At 44.8% G+C, this 27,122-nt stretch overlaps 1 protein-coding gene across 1 annotated transcript in view; it reads left to right on the top strand.

The window, feature by feature from the left end:
• Nucleotides 1-16,256, top strand: part of LOC306828635 (adenylate cyclase type 1-like) — a 34,778-nt gene extending 18,522 nt beyond the window's left edge. The window contains exons 10-18 of the mRNA XM_079351165.1: nucleotides 255-344; nucleotides 1,540-1,817; nucleotides 1,902-2,028; nucleotides 4,215-4,331; nucleotides 8,923-9,069; nucleotides 10,081-10,179; nucleotides 10,967-11,081; nucleotides 12,547-12,671; nucleotides 13,309-16,256. Coding sequence (XP_079207291.1) covers nucleotides 255-344; nucleotides 1,540-1,817; nucleotides 1,902-2,028; nucleotides 4,215-4,331; nucleotides 8,923-9,069; nucleotides 10,081-10,179; nucleotides 10,967-11,081; nucleotides 12,547-12,671; nucleotides 13,309-13,638 — 1,428 coding nt within the window. The 3' untranslated portion in view covers nucleotides 13,639-16,256. The remainder of the gene's footprint in view (nucleotides 1-254; nucleotides 345-1,539; nucleotides 1,818-1,901; nucleotides 2,029-4,214; nucleotides 4,332-8,922; nucleotides 9,070-10,080; nucleotides 10,180-10,966; nucleotides 11,082-12,546; nucleotides 12,672-13,308) is intronic.
• Nucleotides 16,257-27,122: the final 10,866 nt, after the last annotated feature.

Raw genomic sequence — 27,122 nt, 5'->3', positions numbered from 1 at the left:
AAGTCTCCTCGTTGACGCCATCTTTCCCCCCTCTTTAAATATAACACTCACGCTACATTGAGCTGTCATCATATCCTTTGAGCGTCTCCTCTAATAGGCCAGCGCATAATGAGCCCCGCCACAAAATGCTCTCATGTCATTTCCACTCCGGGCTAATGATGTGTTCAAAAAGCTATTGAGGTAGATGAACAGGTGCTTCATTGACTCTCTCTCACTGCTTCTTCTTCTTCTTCTTCTCTTTCCTCCCGTCGTAGTGCCAGCCGGGATGCCTCACCATCCAGATCCGCACCGTGCTGTCCGTCTTCCTCGCTCTGCTGACCTACTCTGTAACCCAGGCCTGTGTGGTAGGTCTGAACTGGGATTTCATGACTGTAATATTAACGTTAGCTAAACTGTATGTTTAGTACTTTGAGATTCAGATCAGGGGCGTGTCCAATGTCTTCACCTTAATATGCTCCAAAAACAGATACTAGTCTGCACACAAACATTGAATGTTACTCCAAGTGTCCAAACAATCCGGCTTTAGTTGTGAAATCACCACACAATGGCCTCCAAATCTTGAATGATAATAAAGCTAGTAAAACAAAGTAGCGTGTGTTAGTGCTGCAGATTGATGAGTAAGAAGCGGCTCATCCTGCACACTCTGCTGTTGTTACAGAGTCTCTGCAGTACTCGACTTGGCAGATTAATGCCGTAACGGCTGAGCAGATGGTGCTGCGGAGGCCTCGGAAGAATAAAACGTTTATTGTTCGAGTGTAAAATATCCATTAAGATATTTTAAATGCAAATTGGTCTGTGTCAGCGTCAGCCCCGTGTGTGAGCGTCGAACGGGCTGCAGAACAGCAAAGGTGAAGCAGGCAGCAGTGAAGGTTTGTTTCTGCAAGCTTCAGCCTCCAAGAGCTTTAATTATTGGTTAATCAAACTTGTGTGTGTGTGTGTCGGTGTGTGTGTTTGAGTTTGAGTTTTAATTAAGTCTGCAAAACGTCCAAGATCAGCCAGTGAAACAGCAGCTGACAGAAATGTCTTTGAGCTTCTTTTTTTGTGTGGAAAGGAAGTCACACTCTAGAAGTGATTTAATTTTAATATAATGATGCAAAGAATTAATATGTAGAACTCTTCAGCTCTCTGAAACTACACTGAGCACAACCGAAGGAGAACCAACGGACTCTCCAAACCAGAAGACAATACTTACTTTGGCCTAAAAGAAGAGAAACAGATAACCAAATCAATCATCGCTTGAAGTTAATTGCAGAATCTGCCGCTCTCCGTCTGGACGAAACTTGCTGGTGCAATGAGAAGTTAGGTTTTGGGTGAAGTGTGGAGGCTGTGGGGGAGATGTGGACGAAGACAGAACTTGTTTGGGTCTGAAAATCGTCTCTGATGCTTAGGTTGAACTGAATCAGAGATAATTGAATAACAGATAACTAGATTTGTATGCCGACATACATTGTAAATCCTTAAAGTCGAACCAATCATCATAAAAGTTTCCAGCATGGTGAAAGCCGACACTATTTCCTCCATCCTCTTCCGATCCTCCAGGTTGGATGTGTTCCTTGGGGCAGGTTTGAGACAAACTCCAGCGGCTCGTTGGAAGACGTCCCTGCAGACGTTCTTGCCGAGCTCGGACCTCCCAACGGCACGCTGGCAGACAGAGCGTGTACCAACATGGCGTACGCGCTGCTGTCCTGCGTGGCCGGCACCCTCACAGTCGTCCCCTACCTCCGAGTGTCCTCGCTTCCCAAGATCCTCCTGCTCTTCCTCCTCTCTGTCACCTACACCGTCGTGATGGAGACGAGCGGCTATCGGCAAGCTGTGGGGTGAGACCGAACTGCAAATCACCTTTCTCTCTATGACAGTAAATAAAAGCTGAAGCACCAAACGAGCCTTTGTGTGTGTTTCAGAGGAGGGTTTCTCCACACACGCGGGTATGATCCTGTGCTGGCTGTCTTGCTGTTTTCTGCAGCTCTGGCTCTGCATTCCAGACAGCTGGACCTGAAGCTGCGGCTCGACTATCTCTGGGCCACTCAGGTACGTACCTTTAATGCACCTTCTGCTCGTAAATCCTCCAATCAGATGTCTGCAACTCAACATCATCTATCATGATTGAGAGGTTGGTGGTTTGATCCTCGGCTTTATGGGTAAATATCTGACATACTAATGTCGTGGTTTGGATGTTTACTAACGCAGTGAGAGTGCACTCACACTATTCAGTCTGCACCATGCACGCTTCACTCCTGAAGTCCAGTTTGTTTGACTCGTGTGAGTGCTCCCATCCATGCTCGAGCGCGGCACACTTCCTCGGCCCTGGCACGCTTCCAGCAGGTGTGCTTTTGGGTAAACTGCTGAAGTCATCGTTACACACGGTACGGGACAAGTTTGCCTAGTGTGTGTAGAGGGGTGTTGGGCAGATGAGCAAACCTCTACGGCTCATAGACCTTGTTCACACTGCAGCTCCAAATTGGATTTTTAGCAAATCCAGATTGTACGTAGTTTGTTTTTTTTTGCCAGTCTGGACACAAAAAGCCACATGAGATCAGATTTTTTCAAATCTGACCCGACTCAATCTGAACCTCTCAGTCACTTCAATGCGACTTCGTCAACAACAACAACGATGACGTAGATTCCTACAAGCTGGAAGGTCATTCAAGGCGCATCATACAAACTGGTCTGAGCTCCAAACGACAGGACACGGACATCCTGCTCTATAAGACGGTTTCCATCAGAAATAATGAAACTTCTCTGTCATCCATGTTTCTGTTGTATTTCCTGGACGTAACCTGTTGCCATAGAAATGAACGTGGATCAGACCCTGTCAATAAGGACGGGCAGATCAGAGCTGGTCACTTGTGATCTGGACAGTCAGTCAGTAAGATCGGATTGATTTGGGGAAAAATCAGATTTGGGCGGCCAAAGTGTCTTTTTAGACACTAAAGTGTCTAAAAAGTTCAGTCCATGATTTTGATTTTATTTTATTATTGTGTCATGTATAAATAAAACGGGCTTACTCGACGCCATTATCATTATAAAGAGGCCAAAGAGCTAAAGCGGACTCCTAATGATAATAGTAATATTAAGAAGCATCCTGACACGTCTTCCAGGCTTTAAAGAGAATAAATATCTTATAAACATTTAAAGATGAAAATAAAAACAAACACAGCTCTGAGCTTTGAGTGAGCACGATCTTAACAAGTCCAGGTCTTTATCTGAAGGATGAAACAGGACTCCGATTTAAAAACATTCAGCTCGGCGACGGGTTTTGTGTTCATGCAAATGAATCCTGTTTGTGATGAGTCATCTGTTTCCTCTTTATCATGACAATAAAAAAAAAAAACCTGTCATGCACGGATGACAGCAGAATTAAACTGTTTTTTTAGTTTGAAATCTTTTGTGACCTGAGCTCAAAAAACATCATTGATTTGTTTTTGTTTTATTGTTTGTGCTCTATGCTCCTTTTTTTCTCCTCTCTTTGTTTGTCTTGTAAACATGTTTGGTGCTCGGCATTTTTTTCAAACGTAAACTCTGTGTGTGTGTGTGTGTGTGTGTGTGTGTGTGTGTGCGTGTGCAGACTTCTGTTAATGTCTAATGACAAACAGTCATACGAGTTGCTCCTTGAGGTTGGATCTTACTAATTAACTCTGCTGTGTCTGAGGAGGTTGCTGGTTTGAATCCCCACCTGACAGGAGCCTCTCTGTGTGGAGTCTGCATGTTCTCCCCGTGCATGCCGTGGGTTCTCTCCGGCTTCCTCCCACAGTCCGAACACGTGCTCGTTAGCTTACCTGCTGACTCTTAAAGGTGTGAATGTGACCGTCAGTCCGTCAGCCCTGGCGACCAGTCCAGGGTGCAACCCGCATCCCGCCCAGTGACAGCTGGGATCCACTCCATTTTATTCTCCCTCCGCTGTGTGTAGAAATATAAACCAGTAAATAAATGTTTGTTGAATGATGAGGGGGAGATTTAGTTGTCTGCAGACACGGTTCTCTCCAGGATGTTTGCATGCTCAGTCTTGTTCAGTCTCAGCGGATCATCCGAGTGTTTGTGTTTCTATTTTTAGAGCGACAGTGAATGCTTGCCTTGTTTGCAAATCATTATCTCCCTCTAGTGATAAGAAGCAGTAATTACAACTGCCTCTGAGCCACATTAGAGGTTTAGCATCCTTCTGGATCTCCGGTCTCACCTCTCTGTCTCCCCCTGGGTGTCGGGTGTCTTGTCTCCAGGCGGAGGAGGAGAGAGGCGACATGGAGAAAGTGAAGCTGGACAACAAGAGGATCCTGTTCAACCTGCTGCCGGCTCATGTGGCTCAGCACTTCCTCATGTCGAACCCCAGGAACATGGTGAGCATCCGCAGACACGTTCAGACTCGTCCAGTTCAGGTTGTCAGCCGAGAGCGGAAATGTCTGTGAAGAAGATTTGTAGGTCGAAAGGCTCCCCTTGTTTAAAGTGAGTCAGAGTGAAAAGTCAGTGTTTAAAAGAACACATTAACCTCTGACCCTGAGACAAATTCAACAATGACTTTTACTTTTTATTAACTTTTATAAAGCATTATCGAGAAGTACAATTAAAACACATCACTTAATATTAAACTGAAAATAAAATCCTCCTTTATGCTAATGAGCCACACTTAGTGTGGGATTCCTGAGGCACAACAGAAACTCTTTCTCAAAGTGCCTGCAGAATATTAATAATTAAATCTGCATTTAAACAGCTTCATTTGCTTTAAAAAAGAAAAACTAAAGAAGATTTAAAACATGTGTATCGGTACGTTAAGTCTTATGCCAGTCAGCTGTTTGTGCACGCACGCTTAAAGGCAGAACTTTTCTGATCCTGTAGATGTCGCCCTTGAGCACAAGCATGAAATTAACGCAAGCTGTTTGTCCTCCGGCGACACACCTCAAAACGCCTCTCCACTCACGTCCACACAAAGGTGTTATCGATTAAAACGCACCGTGATTAAACACAATCGTTGGACAAAATTGTCCTTTTCTTGAGCCGCGATCCCGAGGCAGGACGTATGAAGAATGACGTGGAAGTGGCGGGTGAAGCAACAGAGTCCACTAAAGACTTGAAACATGGTGACGTATTTTTTTAGGCCAACCCGGAAGTAGCTTCGCCACGGGTTCGAACGAGAATTCTCCTCTGTGTTCTTTTCATTGGATTTTGGATAATTACAGAAAATAATCTCTGTGTCAAACACACATTTCTGTTGTGTAGCTGTTTAGTTCAGCTGGATAATCTTTACAGAATAACATCATTTATATGAAGTTTAAAGAGTTAATGCAGCCCAGCGAAGTAATAAGCTAACGTTATGCTACAAGCTAACTACACCGTGGTCGGCTGATTTTGACGTTAGCAGCGTTATGCTTCATCGATCTAATCAGCGGTTTGGACAAGCTAGAGAAACCAAAGCTTAATAAGTTGTTTATTAACCTAATATTTGCAGGAGCAGTGAAAAACATGACGAGAGGCTGTAAGGAGGATTAGTGAGAGAGTTCCCAGTGTGATGACGTTTAATTTCTCTCGTGAGTGTGAACAAGACTCGAGATGTCAGGAGGTCAAAATGTTTTATATTTACTCTCAGTATCATGAAGCCTTTTAACACACGTGTAGAAATCAGTTCCAGCTCCAGTTCTTTTTTTTTTTTTACGTATAAGAACTACTGTGATAAATTGATCTAATACTCGGGAATGTCCCACATTAGCCTGAAGTGTTAATGTGGGAAAATGTCTCAGCTGTTTGGGGACAATGCTTCTGCTTCCCTCAGCTTGTGTTGTGGTGTTAAAGTGGAAGTGTGAGCTGACAGCCTTGTGTGTTTCTGTATCCACTGATTGATGAACATCCCCTCCACTGATCTCGGTTCCTTCCTCGTCCCCCGCTCCTCCATTTTTCAGGAAGTGATGAAAACACACATCCTTTCAGGAAATTCAGGAGTTCTCAGGAGGACAGGCTCGATGTGTAAACACTGAAGCTGTGTCCGCGTTCTTTCTGCCACATCCTTCTAGTGTCAACATTTCCCATGCTGGATGTTAATATCCAAGTGAATCATGAAAAAGCCTCAACACAGACACAGACACCAAGCAAAGGCCTCTCTGTCTGAGTCTGACTCTGAATCTTTCGTCCGTCATTGGGTTTTTTTTTTTTTTTTTTTAACAGGTTGCGATTTTCTGCATTTTCTCTCAGCGTGTGTGTGTGTGTGTGTGTGTGTGTGGGCCTACCTCAAACACGCTGCCAGGTAAACGTGTGTTTAAGTAATCCCAGGATGAGTCTGCAGAGGGCGCTGTCCTGCATACCATGTGGTATGAAACTGAGAATTTCACGTGACGATTTCAAGCCTCTGCAGTTCAAACCTCTCATATAGCCTGTCCTCTCCCAGCGCCGGAGAGCAGACAACTCCTCTGTAAAGAAAAGTAGCTATTGGCTGTCTGAGAAGTCGCTACATGACGTCATCTAATTTGCATAATTGGCAATAAGCATGCAATCATAATGGGGTCCTGTCGGAGAAATAAGAAACCTAACCTGTTGATTCTTGGTTATTGTTTTTTTTTTTTTTTTTGTCACGGAAATGCTTCTCAATCACTTCTCAAAATAAAAAGTAGATTGACAATTTGACGTAGTAATTTTTTTTTTTTTTTTAAAGATTTGTTTTTGGCTTTTATGCCTTTATTATAGACGGAGGACAGTGGATAGAGTCGGAAATCAGGGAGAGAGAGTGGGGAGAGACATGCGGGAAATGAGCCACAGGCCGGACGCGAACCCGGGCCGCCCGCGCGTGAGGACTGAGCCTCAATACATGGGGTCGCGCGCACTGCCGCTGCGCCACCGGCGACCCCAGACGTAGTAATTTTTGACAAAAAAAAAAAAAAAAAAAGCCTCCAAGAAGATATGGAAAGTTGCCAAGTTGGAGAACCTGCAGCGTTCTGCCCTCCTAGAAGTCGTCCTGACAGCTGGCCAATCAGAACATGAGGAGAATATCTTCAGGACGAACTCTGGTGTGTTGGTCAAATCAAACTGTCGAGGAGTCAAAATGTGTTTTGGATCAACAGTTTTTACAGCCACTCTTAATGTAAATAGACGAAACGACAAAACTGATAAAAAGTGCATGAAGCATCAGGATGATGCACATTGGAGGGAATATTTCACTCAGGTGAGACATCGGCAGGCTTCACAGAGCAGCGTTTGAGAGACTGGATGCATCTTTGCTGTTGGTCTGTGTTCATAGCAATAAAGAGATAAAGTAACCGTGGGTGTAAAACCTTTGAAACAATCATCGGGTCGCGCATCAGAGGACGCAGAGATCGTCCGATGCTGAGACTAGTAAACACAGAGGGCAGGAAGCCCCCCCCCCCCCGAGCTGCAGTGTATAGAAAGGCTTCCTCTCTTTCCTCTGGGTTAAAGTTTACTCACACACTGTATTCATAACACAGCACAGTGGGACTCTGCTGCCTGGAACTCAAGATTCACTGCCTGTAGCACGATGATTAGAAAACGGGTTTCAGCTCACGTGGAACGACACATCTGCAGATTTAAACCAAATGTGTCGACTTAGCCCCCCAAACTCTTCAGTCTTTAATCTGTTCCTGAAACATATATGACGTTAATGTTCAGCATCTCTGTCAGCTGTGTGTTTGGGTGGGAAACTCCGACATTCAGGGAAAAGACATTATGTGGTTGTTTCTTCCATCAGTGAAGGCAAATGAAACGTCATGAGGGGATATTCAGCAGTGAATGAATGGAACACAGTAAGGAGTATGGGTGCACACTGTGGGTCACATAATACGACTCAAGCTCTGACTCATAAAAGAATCCAAATCACAACCACTCACAATCCAGAGAGCACATTGCTCCTGATGGTTGGTGGAACAGGCCGCCATATTCAGACGTTTGACTCTCACTTCATCTTTATCGCTTTAAGTACAACACGAGAAAGGAGGTAACAAACAGCTTTGAGTCCGATCGGACACACAGGTGTGCTGACAGGAAGTGACTAGAGGTGCTGACAGGAAGTGACCAGAGGTGCTGACAGGAAGTGACCAGAGGTGCTGACAGGAAGTGACCAGAGGCACAGCTGTTCCTGAGAGTTCTGATCAGCATCCTAAAATCGTCGTTGACACCGTTTGCTGCATGTCACCCCCCCCCCCCCCCCCTCTCTCTCTCTCCACAGCTGTGGTTCAGCTGGTAGAGTCGATCCCCAGCTGCTGCAGCCACATGTCTGATTTGTTGTCGTTCTTAATCCCTTAATAAAAGAATGTGTATGAATGGTATTACGAAGGGGGCAGAACGCTGCAGGGCTGCCAGGGTAAAAAGCTTTAAAAAGACACTGAATCGTCTCCACAGCAGACTTTTTTTTTTTTTTAATGTGGATTATGACAACTGGCACTGCATTATGTTTTTGTTAATCTGATTGGAGTCTTTCTGTATTTATATCAATATTTAATTGTAGTGCAGGGTTTTCTTACATCCCTACTGCTTATTAAAATGATGCCATGGTTAGCAACCTCGTAATGAAACTACCAATCCATCAAACTTCGTCTCTCCGTGCTGATTTTTACAAGCAACTTTTTCCAGCTCCTCCTTGGGAACCAGATGACACAGATTCTCCTTCCAGCATCTTCTGGGTCTACCCCAGGGGTCTGACACATACCTTGAAAACCTCCAAAGGGAGGAGCCCCAGATGCATCCTGATCAGAAACCAAAACCGCTTCGGTCGGCGTTCCTCCAAAACTTCCTCTGGTTAAATAAGCTTTTCACACAAATGGTCTTCTTCAGCAGGTGGAGTTAAACCTCAATTATGTTCTTAGGTCTACCAATGCGCCACCCACTTGTTTCCATTTGACTAAATCTGAGTATTTAACGTCATGTGGTTTGAAAGTTATTACAGTATTTCCCATTAACAGATCTGAGATTTGATATATGTTTCCTTGTCTTTAGGACCTGTACTACCAGTCCTACGCTCAGGTCGGAGTGCTGTTCGCCTCCATCGCCAACTTCAACGACTTCTACATCGAGCTGGACGGGAACAACATGGGCGTCGAGTGTCTCCGGCTGCTCAATGAGATCATCGCTGACTTTGATGAGGTCAGTAAACTCATCATCCCGTCGTAAATCTGTTTATTTTAAATATTCGAGTCCAGCAGGTTTTTTGGTGTCTGGCCTTCCGGGGGAAATTTTGAGGGAAGCTCTGCAGTGCAGTCACGTCATCTCCAAGGATGACACTGTGGTCGTGACTTACGGTTTTCAAAAACACTGTTTATTGATGCTGTGTGATAAGCAACGGTTGTGGTTGGGAAAGTTCTGCAAAATGAGCAATTACTTACAGATGACTTTGGCCTGAGTGTGTCTGTAATCAGCGGCGCGGAGCATTCATTGCCTCAAAGACGACACTGTGGCCGTAACTTGGACGGACCATGAAAAAAATGGTCCAAATTTAATTGCATTTTGATTTGTTTACTGAAACTATCTCTGATTCATGTGAACTTAGACTCCCAACTTGACTGTCATGATTAGAAATTTGCAGGAAACAAGAAATGATTTCCTCGTTTTTCTACAAAACTTAAAATCTTTAAGAGGTAATTTTATTTCATTTAGAGCCCTGGGACGACACGCTTAAATAAATACAAGTAATTAAAATGCAGACAAACTAAAATGATAAAGGAAGAAACAATAAGGATGAAGAACACAAGGTCCTCACTCTCATCATGACCTCGGTGCCCTCAAGAGTAAAGGATGAGAAGTTCACTGTACCTTCATGTGACCTTGAGGGGTTTTTAAAGGTTGTTCCAGGGGACGATAGGTGGGTGGTCAAGATTACAGGAAATAAAAGCATGGACAAGCTTTTCAAGGTTTGTTGGTTTTTTTAGAGTCCAAAGTATCTCTTCGTTCAAACCACGTTCACCAGACGGGTCCACATACGAGATGTATTTCAAGATATCCTGTAAACATTAACTGCTAACGAAACAGGTTAATAGATTTCTTATTTCAAGTACATTCGACTTGCCGCGTTGGCATTTATGTCTTAAAATACGCCGTGTACCTGGACTTTGACTTTCAGACGTGTTAACGCTCATTTCTTCCTCCGTCTCCTTCCAGCTGATGGACAAAGAGTGCTACAGGGACATCGAGAAAATCAAGACGATTGGCAGCACGTACATGGCTGCTGTAGGGCTGGTTCCTACAACGGCCTCCAAGGTACACACACGCAGCAGTCATTTATAGAGCCTGAATGAATGTGTGTGTGTGTGTGTGTGTGTTTGCAGGGTATAAAGATGTTTCAAAACAGTTCAGATTGAACTAATTTGCTGGATTTTTTTTTTTTCCGGTGCTGTCACGTTTCACTCCAGAAATCCTCGGTGAGGGATTATGGGATTCTATGCCGTCAGCATTTTCCACATTCAGGAAGTTTCTTTGCTAAAATCCTACAAAGCGGATAAACAAAAGAGGCCTCTCTGCAAAACTTTATGTAAACATAACGGCCGGTCTTAGTTTAAACTTTGGGTGCGAGATTTTCAATGGCATGGAGACTTGCAGAGAAAAAAAAGGGACCTGGATCCAGGAGGATGATACGGTCTACAAGGTTATGTCACATGTCCGTAATCCCTTTGGAGAGGATACAAGGAGATGTGATTGATATCGTCCATATTGTAAATGACTTCTGTGACACTCTCCGAATCACAAATATCACGACTGGTATCACCTGATGATTCAGTGTCTACAAGAAGAAGAGAAAAGTGTGAGTCTTGTAAAAAAACCTGAGTGAATTTGGGGATATTCAAAGTAAATTCAAGAAATCAACATCCAGGTTTTGTTTTTGTTTTTTTCTGGGATGAATTCTGTTTACAGAGATCTCCATGTTTCCTGACGTTGGATACTACCTTTAATTTTGTGCATTGATTCCAAAGTATGTCAAATGAACACAACTGGAAGATGTATCACTTCCTAATTTGTGTCTTTTTGCTTTGCTACTGTGTTTCTATAGGCGAAGAAATCCATCACCTCACATTTATGCACAGTGTCCGACTTTGCCATCGAGATGTTTGACGTCCTGGACGCCATCAACTACCAGTCGTACAACGACTTTGTGCTGAGAGTAGGTGAGAGAAAACACACACACATACACACACACACATACACACTGGTCTATATAAACATGTCTTGGGGAGCTTCTGACCTATTGCACTGGACACCATGGACGCTCACTGCCGGTAAGCTCTGGAGGAAATGCATCACAGAAAGAGCGCTCCTCTGCAGGAAGCTCGTCACAGCGAGACCTGAAGTTCTGGGTTCTATTGTGTTGGGTATCCTGTGGGGAGCCTGCAGCAGGAGCCCGTGTTTAATCCCCGCGTAGCCTGATGTACACAATGCCATCCTGTCTGCAGACTGAGGGGCTCCATGTGGAATAACTGCACATTATGTTTGTGTGGCTTACTGGAGCCTGCTTGCAGAAACACGACGATCTTTGTTATTTCTGCAGATTTCCAGTCAGCACTAAAAAAAACAAAAAGAAAGACTGACATGCTTTACTTGGTCTGCATTTTTCTGCTCTGTGTCTGCAGAAGAGACGAGTCATCATCGTGATTTAATATGGTATTCATTTGACAGACTATACACAGACATTGAACAGCAGCAGCTGCAGAGACAGTAGGGAGTGAATTGATTCCTATTCCTTGAGTTCCACAGACATTATTTGCTTGTTTTGAAGTTCTGATCCCAGCATTATTTATTATCATCAGTTCCACACACAGACTGGAATCACTAATGCGTCTTCCAAGCAGTCGGCTGTCATCTGCGTTTCCCACAGAAAGGCGGGGTAAACTGAGACAAAAGGGCAGACAGTTAACTCCAGAGAAGGTCTGTCTTTTAAATCAGTGCTTCTCAAACCTCTCAGCTCGTGACCCCCCAAAAATAAAGGTGCCAGATACAGTACTGGGGACCCCCCACTGCCCCTTGAAGAAGATGGTCGACTAATCCTTTAAGTTGTCTTGGATGCATGATGGGTTGAATAATATAATTGTCCCTAAAGCTGAATCTATCAACAGACTGGATTGTACTTATGCAGCATAATCACGGCCGTGGTTCTATTCTGACAGATACACCGAGACGTTGTGCAGGCTGAGGAATAGACAACTTTATTAGTCGTTGCAGAGCCCTTATATACTGTTCAACAGATGTCACAAATTCCTTCCCACTTTAGATACTTCTGTACATGGTATGAAGAAACACATGACCTTTACTCTTCACATGTCAGACCTATATTTGAGGAACAGTTCATCCTCTCTTCCCATATGGTCATAGCTTCTCCAAATAGATCATAGGTCTGCTAACAGCAAAGTCACCTCTACAAAGTGTATCCAAACTGAACGTATTCACAGAAATTCGTACTATCAATGCATAAATGACGAAACAAAAAAAGTCCCATGCTGAAGTACGGGATTGAAATTGTGTCATTGCCAAAAACCTTCCTTTGAGACTAAATTTAGATATTTTTTATCCCACAGCCTATCAGGCACTGGCGCATCAAGTCCAGGTCCCAATCTCACAGGCTTTTGTTCATTCCAGGTATCAATGTAGGACCGGTGGTGGCCGGAGTGATCGGAGCCAGGAGACCTCAGTATGACATCTGGGGAAACACGGTGAACGTAGCCAGCAGGATGGACAGCACAGGAGTGCAGGGAAAGATACAGGTACAGTCCTGAAGTCGAGACAAGTCTGCAGTTTGCTCAGTGGGGCTTTAGAGCAGCGTCTGTCCTGAGAGGGTATCTGAACCCCTCATTTGATGAGACTAGAGTGAAAAGTAGCAGGAACTATTTTATTGGCAAACAGGAGCCAGGCATTTTTAAAATGAGTCTTTATTCTGTTGGACCATTATGCCAAAATCTGGAATCCAAAAGCAGAATCTGGAGAGGGAGTCAGACAAGGTGGGACCCTAAATGCAAGATTTGACTGGTACCCATCTCATTTAGTGCTCGGCTCGTGTTAAGTCCCCACATGGACGAGTCCAGATAGGATATAAAGGGGCCTCCAAAGAGCTCAGTACAGTTCAGGGTGGACTTGGTTCAGATGCCGTTAAAGCAGGTTGGTACAGCTTTTGTCACACATGCACTCCAGAAGATGAAGTGAGTCCAGCTGTTTGTTGAATTATTCCTGAATTGCTCGTTCACATGTCCCTCCCAGTATACACACTGTAAATGTTCTGCTGGGAGAAGTCTGGGTGCAGTTGGGGTTAAAGACCCTGATCAGGACTTTAGTGCATGTGCGTGAATAATAATAATAATAATAAGTGACATCAGCTCCCCTCTTCCTCTGACATTTGCTCTGCAGGTGACAGAAGATGTTCATCGCCTCATCACAGACTACTACAATTTCGTTTGCCGCGGTCAGGTCAGCGTGAAGGGCAAAGGTCAGATGCTCACATACTTCCTGGAGGGGCGTCGAAAGGGCGGCCGGCCAGTCAAGAGCCCACTGCAGCCCGGCAGCTCAGAGCGGCGGTCGAGCGTGTTGAACCACGGCAGCGTGTGCACCAGACTGAGCCCTGGTCCCACTGTCACCACCTATGCCTCCATTAGGACCCCGAGCCCGAGCACAACAAAACCCACCACCTCCACCAGCACCTCCAGGTACCTGCCCTCTGTCCCCACGGCCATGGTGTGACGGACGTCTCCGGGCCGACGGCGGAAGACCAAGAAATGAGTCGGGATGCAGGAGAGTTAGCTTTAGCAGCAAGAGTTTATTGAAAGAAGTCGAGCCACTCTTCTTCTTTGTTCTGTGGGACATGAAGCTCTGATGGCACAGATGGAGGTCTGGACTCGGGTCTGAACTGTGTTGAGGACTGATTTTCGACAGTCTGAGGTGGATCAGACCCTCGCACACGCAGGCTCGCTTTAGCCACGCTGCTCTGCAATCAAACAATGTCCGAGTGAATCTCCACGATTTCAGAGCCGACTCCTAAAATCTGCATCCACAACAGCAACGAACTGCATCGAAATAAAACTGACAGTGTAGCACACATCCATACAAAATTCCTTTAATGACTTTAGCTGACCCTTTTCTCTCAGTGTAAAACCAAAACAGTGCTGTTGCCTTAGCGACCACTCCTCACAATGAGTTTCTTGCCATTTTATTTGTGTTGCCTTTTAGATCTTTTATTGATTTTATTGGAGAGAAACACAGTTTACTACATGTTTTTAAAGCCAAATGTATAATTGTAAAAATGGCAGTTTAACGGTACAAAGTTGCCAAACACGTCAGGGCGTCGCCTTCGATCGCGTCCGGGTTGCCGATGCGTTTACGTTTACTTTTCGCGCTTCACTTTAACCCTCGACGCGGCACACGAGCTGGACTCCCCCCTGGTCCCCCGAGCCGAGCCGAGCCGAGCCGCTCGCCGTCTTTTAAGTGCATGATGCCACTTCTGCATTTCAGTCACGTTTGCCGTCTGTTGCCCTGTGATGCTTGACTTCCAGATTCTTCCTCGTCTAAAAGTGTAGCAATAACAAACGGTTTGTCTCTTTCCTCGGCCTCCTCGCCCCCCCCCCCCCCCTGCATGCTGTAGCCGGCTGGATCCTCTCTTTGACCTGATAGTGTATGTAGCCAATAGAGTGTGCGTAGCTAGAGACACCAGTTTGTATCTCTGTGGTGCATGACTTAGAAACTTATTTTCTGTATTGTGCGAGTGATTCCTTCCAAACGGGGATATATTTAAAAATGAAAAACCTTTTTCTGTGTTTATTAACGAGAACTATTTTCTATTGTTGAAATATTCACTTTGACTATTTTTTATGAACTAAAAAAGCTGCTTTGGTAAAGAGAGGAAAATCTGCTGTTTATGAGGAGACACCCAAACCTCGGTGTCTGGCTTCCTCATACAAACCCAGATGTTTTATTTTATGGTAAAGCATGCTACTCACAGTACGGCTAACCACAGCCATTAACTCTCCTCTAATCTGTCCCAGCATGCACCGCCTGCAAGCCTGTGGCTCGAACATGCATGCTTTGAAGAAGCTAACACAGGCCGAGCAGCTGTTTCCATGTGTCCTCATGCATGCGCTAAAAAAAAAAAAAAAAGAACAAAAAAAAAGGTAGCGGTCCTCTCGAATGTAAAGGTGCTCTTTTGACCCGTGTCTTCTTCATGAGTTTTTGAGTGTATGAACATTTTGAGGAGATTTTTTCAGGACGGTGGCGACACCAGTTGCGGACGCGGTGGGGGGAGGGGGAGGGAGGGGAGGGGGGGGGGTTTGCTCCTCCTCTTTTCTCCCCCTGCCTGCAGGTAGCTGGTTTATCAAATGTGCCAACCTATTTTCATAAACATATCAAACTGGTTCTTGTTGAGCTGTAGCACAACTGAATGTGAGGCTACGCTTGTTGTCATTTCTTTCGTTGTTGGATGCCTGTGTTTTCTTTCGGAGCTGCTCCCGAACACTTTTTGTAACTTTAAAATAACGGCGATGGCGTTGTTTGGTTTGTTTTGTTTTTTGGAGCGCCTCTAACCTGACCTTGTTCTTCTCGTCACATTTAAACCAGATCTTTACAGTAGCTTGGATGCTAACGTTGAGTTTCAAAGAGATTAAAAATGACCGTTTTTTTATACACTTGCTTTAAACCCTTGAAGGAGAGTTGATGATGAGAGGATTTACGTCAAATATTTTTCCTGTAAATTGGATATTTTCATACTGTATGATACGGGTTTCAATTGTTATATGTAGGTATTACCAGCTATTACTGTACATTGTAGAGTCTTTTTCAAAGATATATAACAGATGATCACAGATTATCACAGATTTGTCATGGTTTTTGGTTGCAGATGTATTTATTGAGATGTTTTCTGTGAATGTACATTTTGTTAAAGATGATATTTTATACTAAGTGTTTGCACTGCGATGATATTGACGTATTAAGGTTGTCAAAATAAAGCCAGAGGGGATCCGTCTCCTGAAGTAAGACAGCGCTTCCTGTGCTCCACTTAGATAACACAAACACACACACACGCACACACACACTGTACACAAACATATGGAGGGGACATCACACTCAGTTATAAGTTACGTAACAGTAGAAAAACAGAGGAGCTGATGTAAGAATCAGGGTCAGCGTCAGTGTTTTTCCGAAGGAGGCTCACGCTGGTGTTATGAACATGATAACGTCTGCTACCAGAAAAACATGACAGCAGGGTGTTTACATGCAGAGGGCAGATACTGTATGACCACATGTGCATAACAAACAACACGTTTTTGTTATTGGGTTTTCGTAAAGTTTGTAAAAGGACGAGAAAAACAAAACGTACATGAGAGAAGGGCGGAAAGTTACTTTTCTTTAAGCACTCACGATAAAAAACCTGTTAGGTGTACGACCTTTGACTTTTTTTACAACATCCGGCACAAATAAGTTAAACATGAAAAAAGCACAAGTTTCAATAAAGGGTCATGACCCGGCTCAGGAGACTCGCAGCAGCAAGGGGAGGCAACACAAATGGTTAGATAAGGAGTCAAACTCTGTATCAACTCAAACTGAATTAATGTGCACAATATGAGGCCAGGTGTGTGTGGAGAAAATGTGTGTGTGTGTGTGTGTGAGAGAGAGAGAGAAAGAGAGGCTGCAGGAGGTTGAGTAACTGTACTGAGGGAGCTGCAGGTTCGAGACACACCTCCAGGACGAGCACGATGAAAACATGAGGCCGGTTTGATCCATGTTCAGCAACAGGTTTAAAAAACAACAACATTCATGGAGACCCATTGCTCTGATTCTCCCCCCCCAAAAAAAGAGCTCCTCGTACTTTAACCCTCTCGAAACATAAGCTGCATCTTCACGCAGACATACAGCGAATATGAAGAGGTTTTAAGAGGAAGAGAAAAGTAGCTCAGCTGCAGAGTGGACAGAAGTGTCGCTCGAGCCTGATGCAGTCTAACCAGCAGACTCAATATTTGCACTTCTCCTGCTTTCTGAAACAGGCCAAGAGAGGCATCTTTTAGAAAACTCCTTTCAGGGTGAAGATTTTCATGAACTCCCTGTGAGGTGTTGATGTGAAGACGGGGAGTTTAGGAGCTTGTGACATCACCCTGTGCTTTGGTTTCTTCTCACTTTTGTTCACATGATATTCGAGCGATGGCCGATGTAACCAAACTAATGCTGGTGCTAACGTCGCTAACTGGACGTCTACAGTTTGTGAAGTATCGCAGGAAGTCTCTACTAAACTGGAAATTCAAATTTAAAAAACTTGAACCACGTCTCGTCCAAACAACACGAGTTTGTAAGAAGGACTGAACTCACTGAAGCTGGAAGAATGACTTCCAGACACTCGGACACTTGGACCACACGAGCAGCACATGAACGCAGCTTATTCAGAGCGAGTATTTTCATCACTCATAACGATGATTCAGACCAGAGCTCACAAACTATATAAACTGAGACTAAACAAAATGGAGTCAACATGTAAAGTCATTTTTAAATCTCTTTGTATTTAAGTTGGGGGGGGAAAAAAACCTGTGTGCAAACAGTGTCATTGCTCACAGCTGCTCCGTTTAGGTTCCTCTTGCTCACTGAACAGTCATGTGATCAAATCCACATGTGGATATTCTGCCCTGAGAGGTCAGAGGTCAAGATCCAATGTTCTGTTCCTCCTTAAAACGGGGTTAATGGACGTCACCACCTGTCACATCACACGCCGCTGTGTCGGAGAGAAGGATTACACGTCCGCTAACGAGTGAGCAGGGCTGCTGGGCAATCGGATAACAACATTCACAAACAGCGCTCAGTGGGATCGTCACTTAAAGGTGAAATATGAAGAATTGTGTATTTGTTGAGTTCTTCCACTATCTCAATGAACACTTATCAAAGACGTCACTTTATAGTCGTGACGGGACAAGTTTTGTCCGGGCAGCCGCAATGACAAACAGATATTTCGTGTCTGTATCGTTGCCAAGGAAACGCTGGTTGTTACGTCGACGCTGCTTAAGGAAGCGTGAACATGATCTCTAAGATGAATCAAACTCCACGTTTAGTCAGGATAGAACGTAAAGTTTCAGCACTTCAGTGTGCTTCTTAAACCACCCAGCAACCCAGTAGAGGAATCTAAGACACACACACACACACACACACACACACACACACACACACACACACACAGGGTTTAGAAACAACCGGTCCTCATCATTGTGTGTGTTTATGCGTCGGGCTGAGTGTGAGGGGATGTTTTAGGTCCTGTCGCAGGAAGAACCGACTTTCCAAACATTCATCAGTGACGTTAAAAAGTGAGCTGTGGCATGTGCTGCATCCTGAGTGACAGGTCGTCATGGCAACACAACAAGCTAAAGCCTATATGCCCTGACATTTCAAGAAAGATCAAGGTCGTGTTTTTCAACGAGGAAGTGATAAACATGTCGGCCTCCTCTTCCTTTCCTTTTTGTGATTCATGCTGATTGTGACAGGAGGTCAATGCTCAAAACTTTAAAGCAGCAAAAAGTGTGTGAGTGTGTGTGTGTGTGTGTGTGTTTACCACCTGCCGGATTCTCTGATATGATCAAACACGCCCCGGTTCAGGAGTGCCAACGTCCACACTCAAACACTCAAAGATAAGCGACCGGAAGCTGTCCTTTTTGGGATGTTTACTGCTGCGGCTGAGAGGAATCAAAGTCTAAGAGCAGCCTGAGTCAGACGATGCCGAGGGGACATCAGAGCAGTGACGCAGCTGAGCAGGGGTTAATGATGGTTTTACTGCCCCCCCCCCCCCCCCCCCCCCCCCCTGCACTGCTTACCCAATGACCCCGTGTGTCATAACATCCCTTACTGTAAACCCTGCTGGAATCTGGACACTGCAGCGTGGGAGGACAAACAGAGTGTGTGTGTGTGTGTGTGTGTGTGTGTGTGTGTGTGTGTGTGTGTGTGTGTCCGACCTTGTAAGTTCATCGTGATATTTATCCGTAGTCAAGTCACGTCACGTTTTTTTCTCGTGCACATTTCAGCAACAAGGCAATTCAAAGAGCTTCTGATAAAACACCAAAAGAATCAAAACAAAGAAAAATTCAAACGACCACGGAGAAGATTAAAAATATGTTAATAAGTAAGATCCCAAAGAAATAAAGAAGGCTTTAAGCAAAATAAGAAAGTGGTTGCATTCCTGAGTGTGAGTGAGGCTGAACAGAAGCTCAACATCAAAACGTGTTAAAACTTCAACACGTACCTGAGAAACCGAAAGACGTCAAGTCAGCACAGAACCACCGCTCTCCTGATTCCTCAAGCTTCAGTCAAGGTCAAAGTTTCAGGGTCACAAAGTGAATGTGATGAGTTGTAACTAAGGAAAGACAAGGAAACAAACAAAATGACTATAAGCTCGTCGGGATGTTAAAATGTTACGATGGCCTCATAGAAGTACGGCCAAACGGACAAAGGTTGCAAATCTAGAAACGCAATTTCAAAAACACGTGCAAAACACCAAAATGAATACTGCCCCCCCCCCCAACAAAAACAAAGAAATAAGTTGCAGAAAGAGACGAAACACTTTAAATCAAACATGCTGCAAAAACTGCAAAAGCCAAACTCTGCACTGCACATCCCAGGCATGTTAAGTCTCCAACCAGACTCTTCTCCTCTGTCGCCCCCCGATGGTGGATCCAACTACCACACGCAGCTCTTTATGAACACCTCCGACCTTGGAGGTCAGCAAACATCAGCAGGGCGGCTGTGGTTCAGTTGGTTGAGTCTCTTAACCAGAACGTGTTGGGTTCGAAGTAGGTGTTTTAAATGTTGGACAAACTCAAGTCCATTTAGCTTTTAAGTGGAACGTCCTTCACCAGCATGTCTGAGGGTGAGAAACCGGACCAGTAGCTTACAGGATCTCAAACGTGACATGATGAAAACAAGCTGCACATTCGAGATAAACCGTTTAAACCTGTTTATTCTAAAGTGACATTTATTCAGATTTAATGGTTTATATGACCCTCAAAAAACCTCATGACTAACATGTGAAAGGCTCTTGGTTTTCCCCCCATCTCTGTTTTTTGAATTTCTTAGAGGACATAAAATGCAGCAGGTTCACATCACTCTTTTTTATTGTCTTCATTTGTGCTTTCTCAGAACCATCACATTGTCAGCCGCGGAGCACGTTCCAGATTTAAATTCTCCTGATTCAACCCGATTCTCTGAATCTGAGATCTGATCAAACCCAGATGTAAGGATTAAAGCTCTCAGCGTGCAGTCTGTGTACAGAGCTGAACATGCTCTTCCAAGAACTTCAGATGCAAAACACCAGTGTCTCCAAGGTTGTGAAAGAAAACGTTTCCTCGAGGACTCCAGCGAGAGCCAAGAACACAAACTGCTTGTCTCTGATTAGTGGGGAAGAAAAACCTCCTCCCACGAGGTTGCGTCTCGCCGAGGACTTCCCCAGTGTTGTTCTCCGTCTTGTACGTTGTGTTTTCCCCGCTCATACGCACACAGGGTCAGTGAACTGCACGTTGTGTAAGAACAGCAGTGAGCATTACTAACCTGTTGCTGCTCCTGAGTGTTTGGACTCTTCTGAACGTCCACACAGATGGAATGTGACGAGCCAAACGAAAACACCTTCCGCCCGCTCTGAAAATGTCCGCATAACCTCTAAAAACAGAGGGGCTCAGGGTGACCTGAGGTAAAGCGGGGAAGCCGTGGAAAACAGGTTTGCATAACAATGCTTTGACCGACACGGAGCCATGTGCAGACAGACATGGGACATCCCACCGTTAGGATTATGAAAGCATGCTGCTGGCATCAGACCATTCATGCAGAGAGTTATGACTTTATTTTTCCCGACTGTGTCTCGAAGATTTCTGCTTCGAGCACCGAGGAGAAAGACACATGTTTCATTTAAACTTAAATGCTACATGTCAGAGTTACACAGCGCTCCTTTTGGTGTTCTGACTTGCACAGATGAAACTCTGTTCTCTTCCTCCTGCTGGCATGAAGGAGACGCAGATTTGTCTGAGAAGTCTTCAGACGTTGCAGATATCATCAACTTTTCTTTCAGTCGTGGAGAAACAGAGACCGGTGCCCAGAGGCAACTGATTTTTGGACATTCCATTTCTGACCGTTTGAGTTGTTAAGAGGTCAGCATTTTAAGGCTAACGCTTTTTTCTGTGCTGGCAGCGTCCATTTTCAGAACAAAACAAGTGCAGATCGTCTTTTTTCAGAGCTCAGGATCCTCTTGGGTACAATGAGGAGTGAGGTGAACATGTCAAAGAGTTTGTCAGATTGAAGCTCCTCCTCACATCTGATCGTCTTCACTCTTTTTTTTATTCTTTGATGTGAATGTTCTGAACAGACTGTCCTGTTGTCAGTGAGGACAGGATGGTCAGACACAGATCTGATGAAGGAGCGGGGAGGAGCAAGAGGACATCCTGAAGGTGAACTTCTACACAACACAGCTCCTCCTGACCCATTCATGAAAACATCTCCAGTTCAACTTTGCCAAGTGCAATCCTCCGGCTTCCTCCACTGTCTCATTAGAGCCACGAGAGAGCCAAGCACTGCAGCTTAACACACACACACACACACACACACACAAACACACACACACACACACAGAGTCACTCGGAGAGAGGAGGAAACTAAACACAATGGATGCTGGCGCATGGGAGCCTGGATTTCCTGGGTTTCCCACACACAAGTGTACAATCACAAGCTTTCAAACATATACACTTATTCGGGAACACACCAAAACACACACACACACACACACACACACACGTGAACCATCGTGCAACATGCCAAGACGCCGCGGTCTGCCCGAACAAACCCATTTTCCCATTCACGACACAGAAGCTGAGAGAGTGTCCCGGGACTCCTCGGCTCTGTTTCAATGTTTTTCTCTGAGGCTCGATCTGTGACGCTCCGTGTCATAAGACGTGGATTATCCCGTTAAGGACATCTTGTGAGAGCGAGAGGAGAAGAAAAAAAAGAACAACTTTTCTGGGGATTAGCGTCATCGTGCCCTCTCGCATCACATTCTTGCTTGGCCGCTGATTCTCAGGCCTCGGCGAGGACACGGCGTGTCCTCCTGGGACGAGAGGCACGACCGAGACCAGAATCCAAAGTTCTCATCTATCTGAATGAAGAGAGTCCTGTTTCTATGACAACAGCCTGTTGACCAACACTGCTCCGCTACGCTTTACGGCATGTTTTATATGTTTCATTTTTTTTTCCTGGTAGTCCAAAGAAATGTTGAAATATAAAAGAGAGAGGCAGGCGGCTGGGTTTGAGGAAGTCTGAGGCGGAGCGTGTCGGCTCAAAACGCCACTCGTCAGAACATCCTTTAAACAGGAGCGCCTCGGTGTGCCCGTCATATTTGTGTGTTTTTTATCCCGCACCCTGATGTGCATGTCTTTTTTAACTTTTTGATGAAGACTGGGTTTGAAACAAACTGCACTGCACAGCAACACGGGGAGAAAGTGGGTGAGCACAGAGAGCTGGACCCCAGGGGCATTTAAAGACCTCACACACCTGGTCTCAATTATGGACAATTGGACACACACACACACACACACACACACCTGACACTGAACTGATGGCGCCCTGTGCACTTAGAGCAGACAGCTTACTCTGATCTTGATTGTTGACTTTGAGGTACAAACCCTCCATTCACCCTTTACCTTCTGATCCCCCGCCAGAGTCTGTCATCTCTCATCGGGAAGGTCGAGGGTTCGATCCCCAGCCCCTGCAGCTACATGTCGACGTGTCCTTGGGAAAGACACCTAACCCCGAGACGTGCTTCCTCTGCAGCCTCTGAATGTGTACGAATGTGACGAGTTGCTTCTGATCACAGCAGCCTGTCCCGTCAGCGCGTGTGAATGTGGAGGCGTGACGTCAGCTGCACTTTGAGGATTCAGAAGACTCAGTAAAAGCTGAAGTTACCAAATGACCTGAAGGGAATGTAGCATAGTTAGCTCGCCTCGCATACTGCCAAACTAAACTAATGAGTCTCGAAGGTCTTTTGAGTTAAAACCTTTAACATGTGTGAAAGTTTGAACTCGTAACACGCAGCTGAATGACTTTGTGATGAGGTTAGCTTGATCTCTTTTAACTTTATTTTATTGGTTTATTATTTCTTGAACGACAATAAAATGAGCAGGTTTAAGTTTTGCGGCGAAATCGGCAACCCAACGTGGACGGATAAAAAATGTAAATAAAATAAACGACATCACATTTGTGGAAACAGAAGGGAGAGAGGCCTACAGACAGACGTACAACATGCCACAGTTTGACCAAAGATATCTCCTTTAAAACAACGTCAAGTCACAGCTGACGAGCCTCTTTCACAGCATGTCGTATGAAAGAGCAGCTCCACCAGCTGCTGTAAATCACAGTCATGCTTTTAAGCTGACTCCATTGAAGCTGATGGTGTGAGTGACAGAGCGGTGCATGTTCATCTACAGGTTACCCTCGGGGAAGCTCCTTGGTTTCAGTCTGTGTCGTATTCATGCAGGTGTGCATTCTTTCTCCGGGTGTGATTTCAAACAACTTTGTTTTTCGGAGCTCATCTCACGTAGACGCCCCCCTCTCGACGCCCTGCAAAGGGCAAAGTTTAAATCCCCATAAATTTACTTTGGAGGTTGTGTTTGTATTTGTGTGCGTGTGTGTGTGCGTGTGTGTGTGTGTGTGTGTGTGTGTGGGTGTGAGCTGCTCCTGAGACAACAAGACTGTTTTTCCCCACTGCTCTTGTCAAAGGTAAACATTCCAGTCTTGGGATGTTCAATGCCAAGCGCCGTTTGATCTGCATCATGTGACATCTGAAAGAGATGGAAAAAAAGTCCCTATTATCATCACTCCCCCCCCTCAAAACCCCACGGCAGCCTTACAGGGGCTTTGTGGTGTTTTGTGGTCGGGGTCTCGGGGTTCTGATGGTTCCCGCTGTGTTCATGTGTGTTTTTTAAAAAGTAGGTCTGTCCCTGACCTGAGATAACTCGGCTCTGTTTGAACACAGGGCTCTGATTTGACAGCACAACAAGCCGGAGGAGTGAACACACGCGGCTCTCTCATAGGAAGAATCCACATGTTTTAATCCCTCGCGTCTCGTTGCCTCTGCATCAACCTGCTCATTCCATACATACCTTTACTCAGCACATCATAAGATCTCACAGACAGACCTCACGCAGGAGGAGGGGAGGCCCAGGTTAAAGAGAAGAGCAGTACATCAGGGGTGAACCGAGCATGCAGCAATCAGTCCACGTTTCAGCTCCCAGCATCACGGGACTCCCACACTCCCTCACAAGGACACAGACTGCGGGCGTCGTCCTCAAATCACAGTTCAGCTGAGGACGCGCCAAATTCACTGCATGTGCACCGGGGGAACATGTTGCTGCAGTTGTAAACTGTTCACTTCGAACACTGCAGTGACGTCTGTTACCCTGGCAGATGAAGAGCAGGGTTTGGGACTGTTTAATTTTATGGAAAGTACGTCTGTACGTCCTTCCCAAAGTATGCAAATGTATTTCCTCTGCTCTGTAGAAGTACTTCTTACTCACTGTCATTAAAGCTGCTCGCAAACTGTCGGTATGCAGTTCCTTTGGCTTTTAGCCCACGCATTACGGTTCAAGTCAAAAGCACAAGTAGGTAGACGTCAACAACGGCCGAGTCCTGAGGTCAGTCGTATGCTTCTCTCTCTCTCTCTCTCTCTCTCTCTCTCTCTCTCTCTCTCTCTCTCTCTGCTGAATTTAACAACATTTCTCCAGCAAAGTGTAGATTTACTGCACAGTCACTTTGCTTTACCAACAACACTCGCATCATATCGGTGTCCCAGTCTGTGAATGCAGGAGCTCCACATACACACACAGTCAGACATGCACGCACACACACACACACAGCACTGAGCTCGGCTGATCTTGTCTCGCCTCTGTAACACCTCCGAAGATAGTGCAGAGGGGCGGATTACTTCGTCTCTCCATGCCGCCTGAAGAGGGCGTCAGAGTGTATTCTCCAGAGAAGGTTAGCCAAAGGGTGATTAGCATAGACTGTAAATATTAATGGATGAAGCCTGAGTGATGTCACACATCTGTTCCAGCAGGGGGCTCTGGAGGCTCATTAAATGTATTATTATTATTATTATTATCAGCAGCAGCAACCGCCACGCTGGAAATCCTGTCTGCTGTCTTGAAAGTGGGTTTGTGATATTAAAAACCCATTTTCAACGAGGCGGACGAAGGACCGAGCGTGTCATTCGGCTCTGCTGCTGCTGAGCAGGAGGAGGTCGGAGAATCCACATTTCTGTGGATTTTGAATTTGTGCGCATAGATGACAGCAGGAAAACACACTGAAGAGCATCTAAAACCAGAAAAAGAAGAACATGGGAGCTTTAAGTGACTATCATAACTCATTCCATTCATACGCCTCCGAGGAAGCAGCAGGAGCAACTCTGGGTTCAGTGTCTTCCCCGAGGACACGTCGGACATGTTGCTGGAGATCGAATCCTCGACCTTCCGGTTAAAAGACGACCGACTCCGCCCACTGAGCCACAGCCATCTTTATAGGTTAGATAATATCAGGTTTAAATGACTAAAGTGTTAAAAACAATATACACTGCAACGGTCACGTGCAGACAAGCACAGTGGTTTGTGAGTAAATACGAAGTAAAGTGCAGAATTAAAACAAAAAATAAAAACTTTTTATCTACAAGAGGAGAAGTTTGCAGAGTTACGAGCACAAATGGAGTTCAATGTGTTTAGTTACGCATGAAAGGACAGGCGTCCTGCCCGGCGGGAGCATGAAAACACAAACATTTGTATATCCGTTAGGACAAACTGTATTGGCTGCACATGTTTTATTAATAGCATGAACCAATGCAGCGCTCTCCTTTCAAACTCATGCACCTCATTGTTACAAAGGTAGGTCAGTCATTACAAACTCCTGCTGTGCAGATGAACTTCGTTTGAACCAACAGACTCTTATTCTGGTCACATGTTCACACTGAAACGGTCTCAGAGAGCAGGATTATAAACTGATGCACAAAGAGTTACATTTGGATGGAGATGTAACCAGTGTGAACTTCATACTGGAGCATTAAGAACTTTCTGGATGTGTCGACAGCTTTTCTCTTTGCTGAGCTTCTCCTTTGTGTGGAAGTATCATTTTCTGACAATCTATCGTATTCTTTTTTGTTCTAAATGTCTCACATGCTCAATGTGTTCAAGTGGCAACAGTTTTAAAAGGCTGTTTCTGACATGTGACTTTAATGGCCTAATAAGCCACCGACCCCACGACAAGAGCTGATAACTAAAAAGACAAATGTGCTCATTGATTGTTCGCTTTTGCAGCTCTTTAAGAGGCATTATAGTTTTTAGTTTAAGATGATAACTCCTCATAGGACGCCCCTGGGTTTGCCACATATGAGAGCAGTTATCAGGTCAACAGGTGTTGCAGCAATGGAAGCAGTGTGTGCAACATGAAATGTTTCAACCACCTCCAGGGACAAGGCGGCTCCCCAGTTGCTACCACCGTTATTTAAGGGGTCTCAAACTGAAAAGTTTGCCCCACGCCCACGAGCCCACACTGAATAAATGAAGCTTTATTTGAGTGCACCTGCAGGACGTTTACCTCTGTTACCTCAGGACTTACTGTTCATGCAGACAATAGTAGAAGGTAACCACTGTATGCTTAGATGAGGCCATTCTAATGGGACCTTTAAATGTTAACCCACCAAGGAACATGTTTTCATTCAGGGCTCAGTAGAAAACTGCATTTCACAGTATCCCATTATTTATTAAAAGTACAGACTTTCCTTTCTTCTAAAGCCATAAACCTCGTTATCACAAAGGTCAGAGGTCAGCCGTTACAAATGTCACCTCCTCTAAATAGAATGAATTTCACAAATGCCTTGTCAGTGTTTCGGTAGGGGGAGTAATTGTGCAACATAGTCACAATTTTTGTGACTTAAAACATTATAAATTTACAATATTAAGTGCCTCTTTTTTTTTTTGCTATGAAATTGTAATTAACCAGATTATCATGTTTGGTTCAGAGAGCTCTTTTTTTTAATTTATTTTTTACTTCCTCTGTTTTGCATATTGTTGGACTGTTCCTCAATGAAGTATGAAATCTTAAAAATCAGAATCAGAAATTTTTACATATACAAGGAATGTCTCTTGATGCAAAAAACCCCCCAAAAACGTTAGCATGGGAAATAAGGC

This window comes from Symphodus melops, assembly GCF_947650265.1.
Source record: "Symphodus melops genome assembly, chromosome: 8".
Taxonomy (NCBI): Eukaryota; Metazoa; Chordata; class Actinopteri; order Labriformes; family Labridae; genus Symphodus; species Symphodus melops.
Note: the sequence above shows the minus strand (reverse complement) of the source record. Positions and strands in the feature narration are given on the sequence as shown.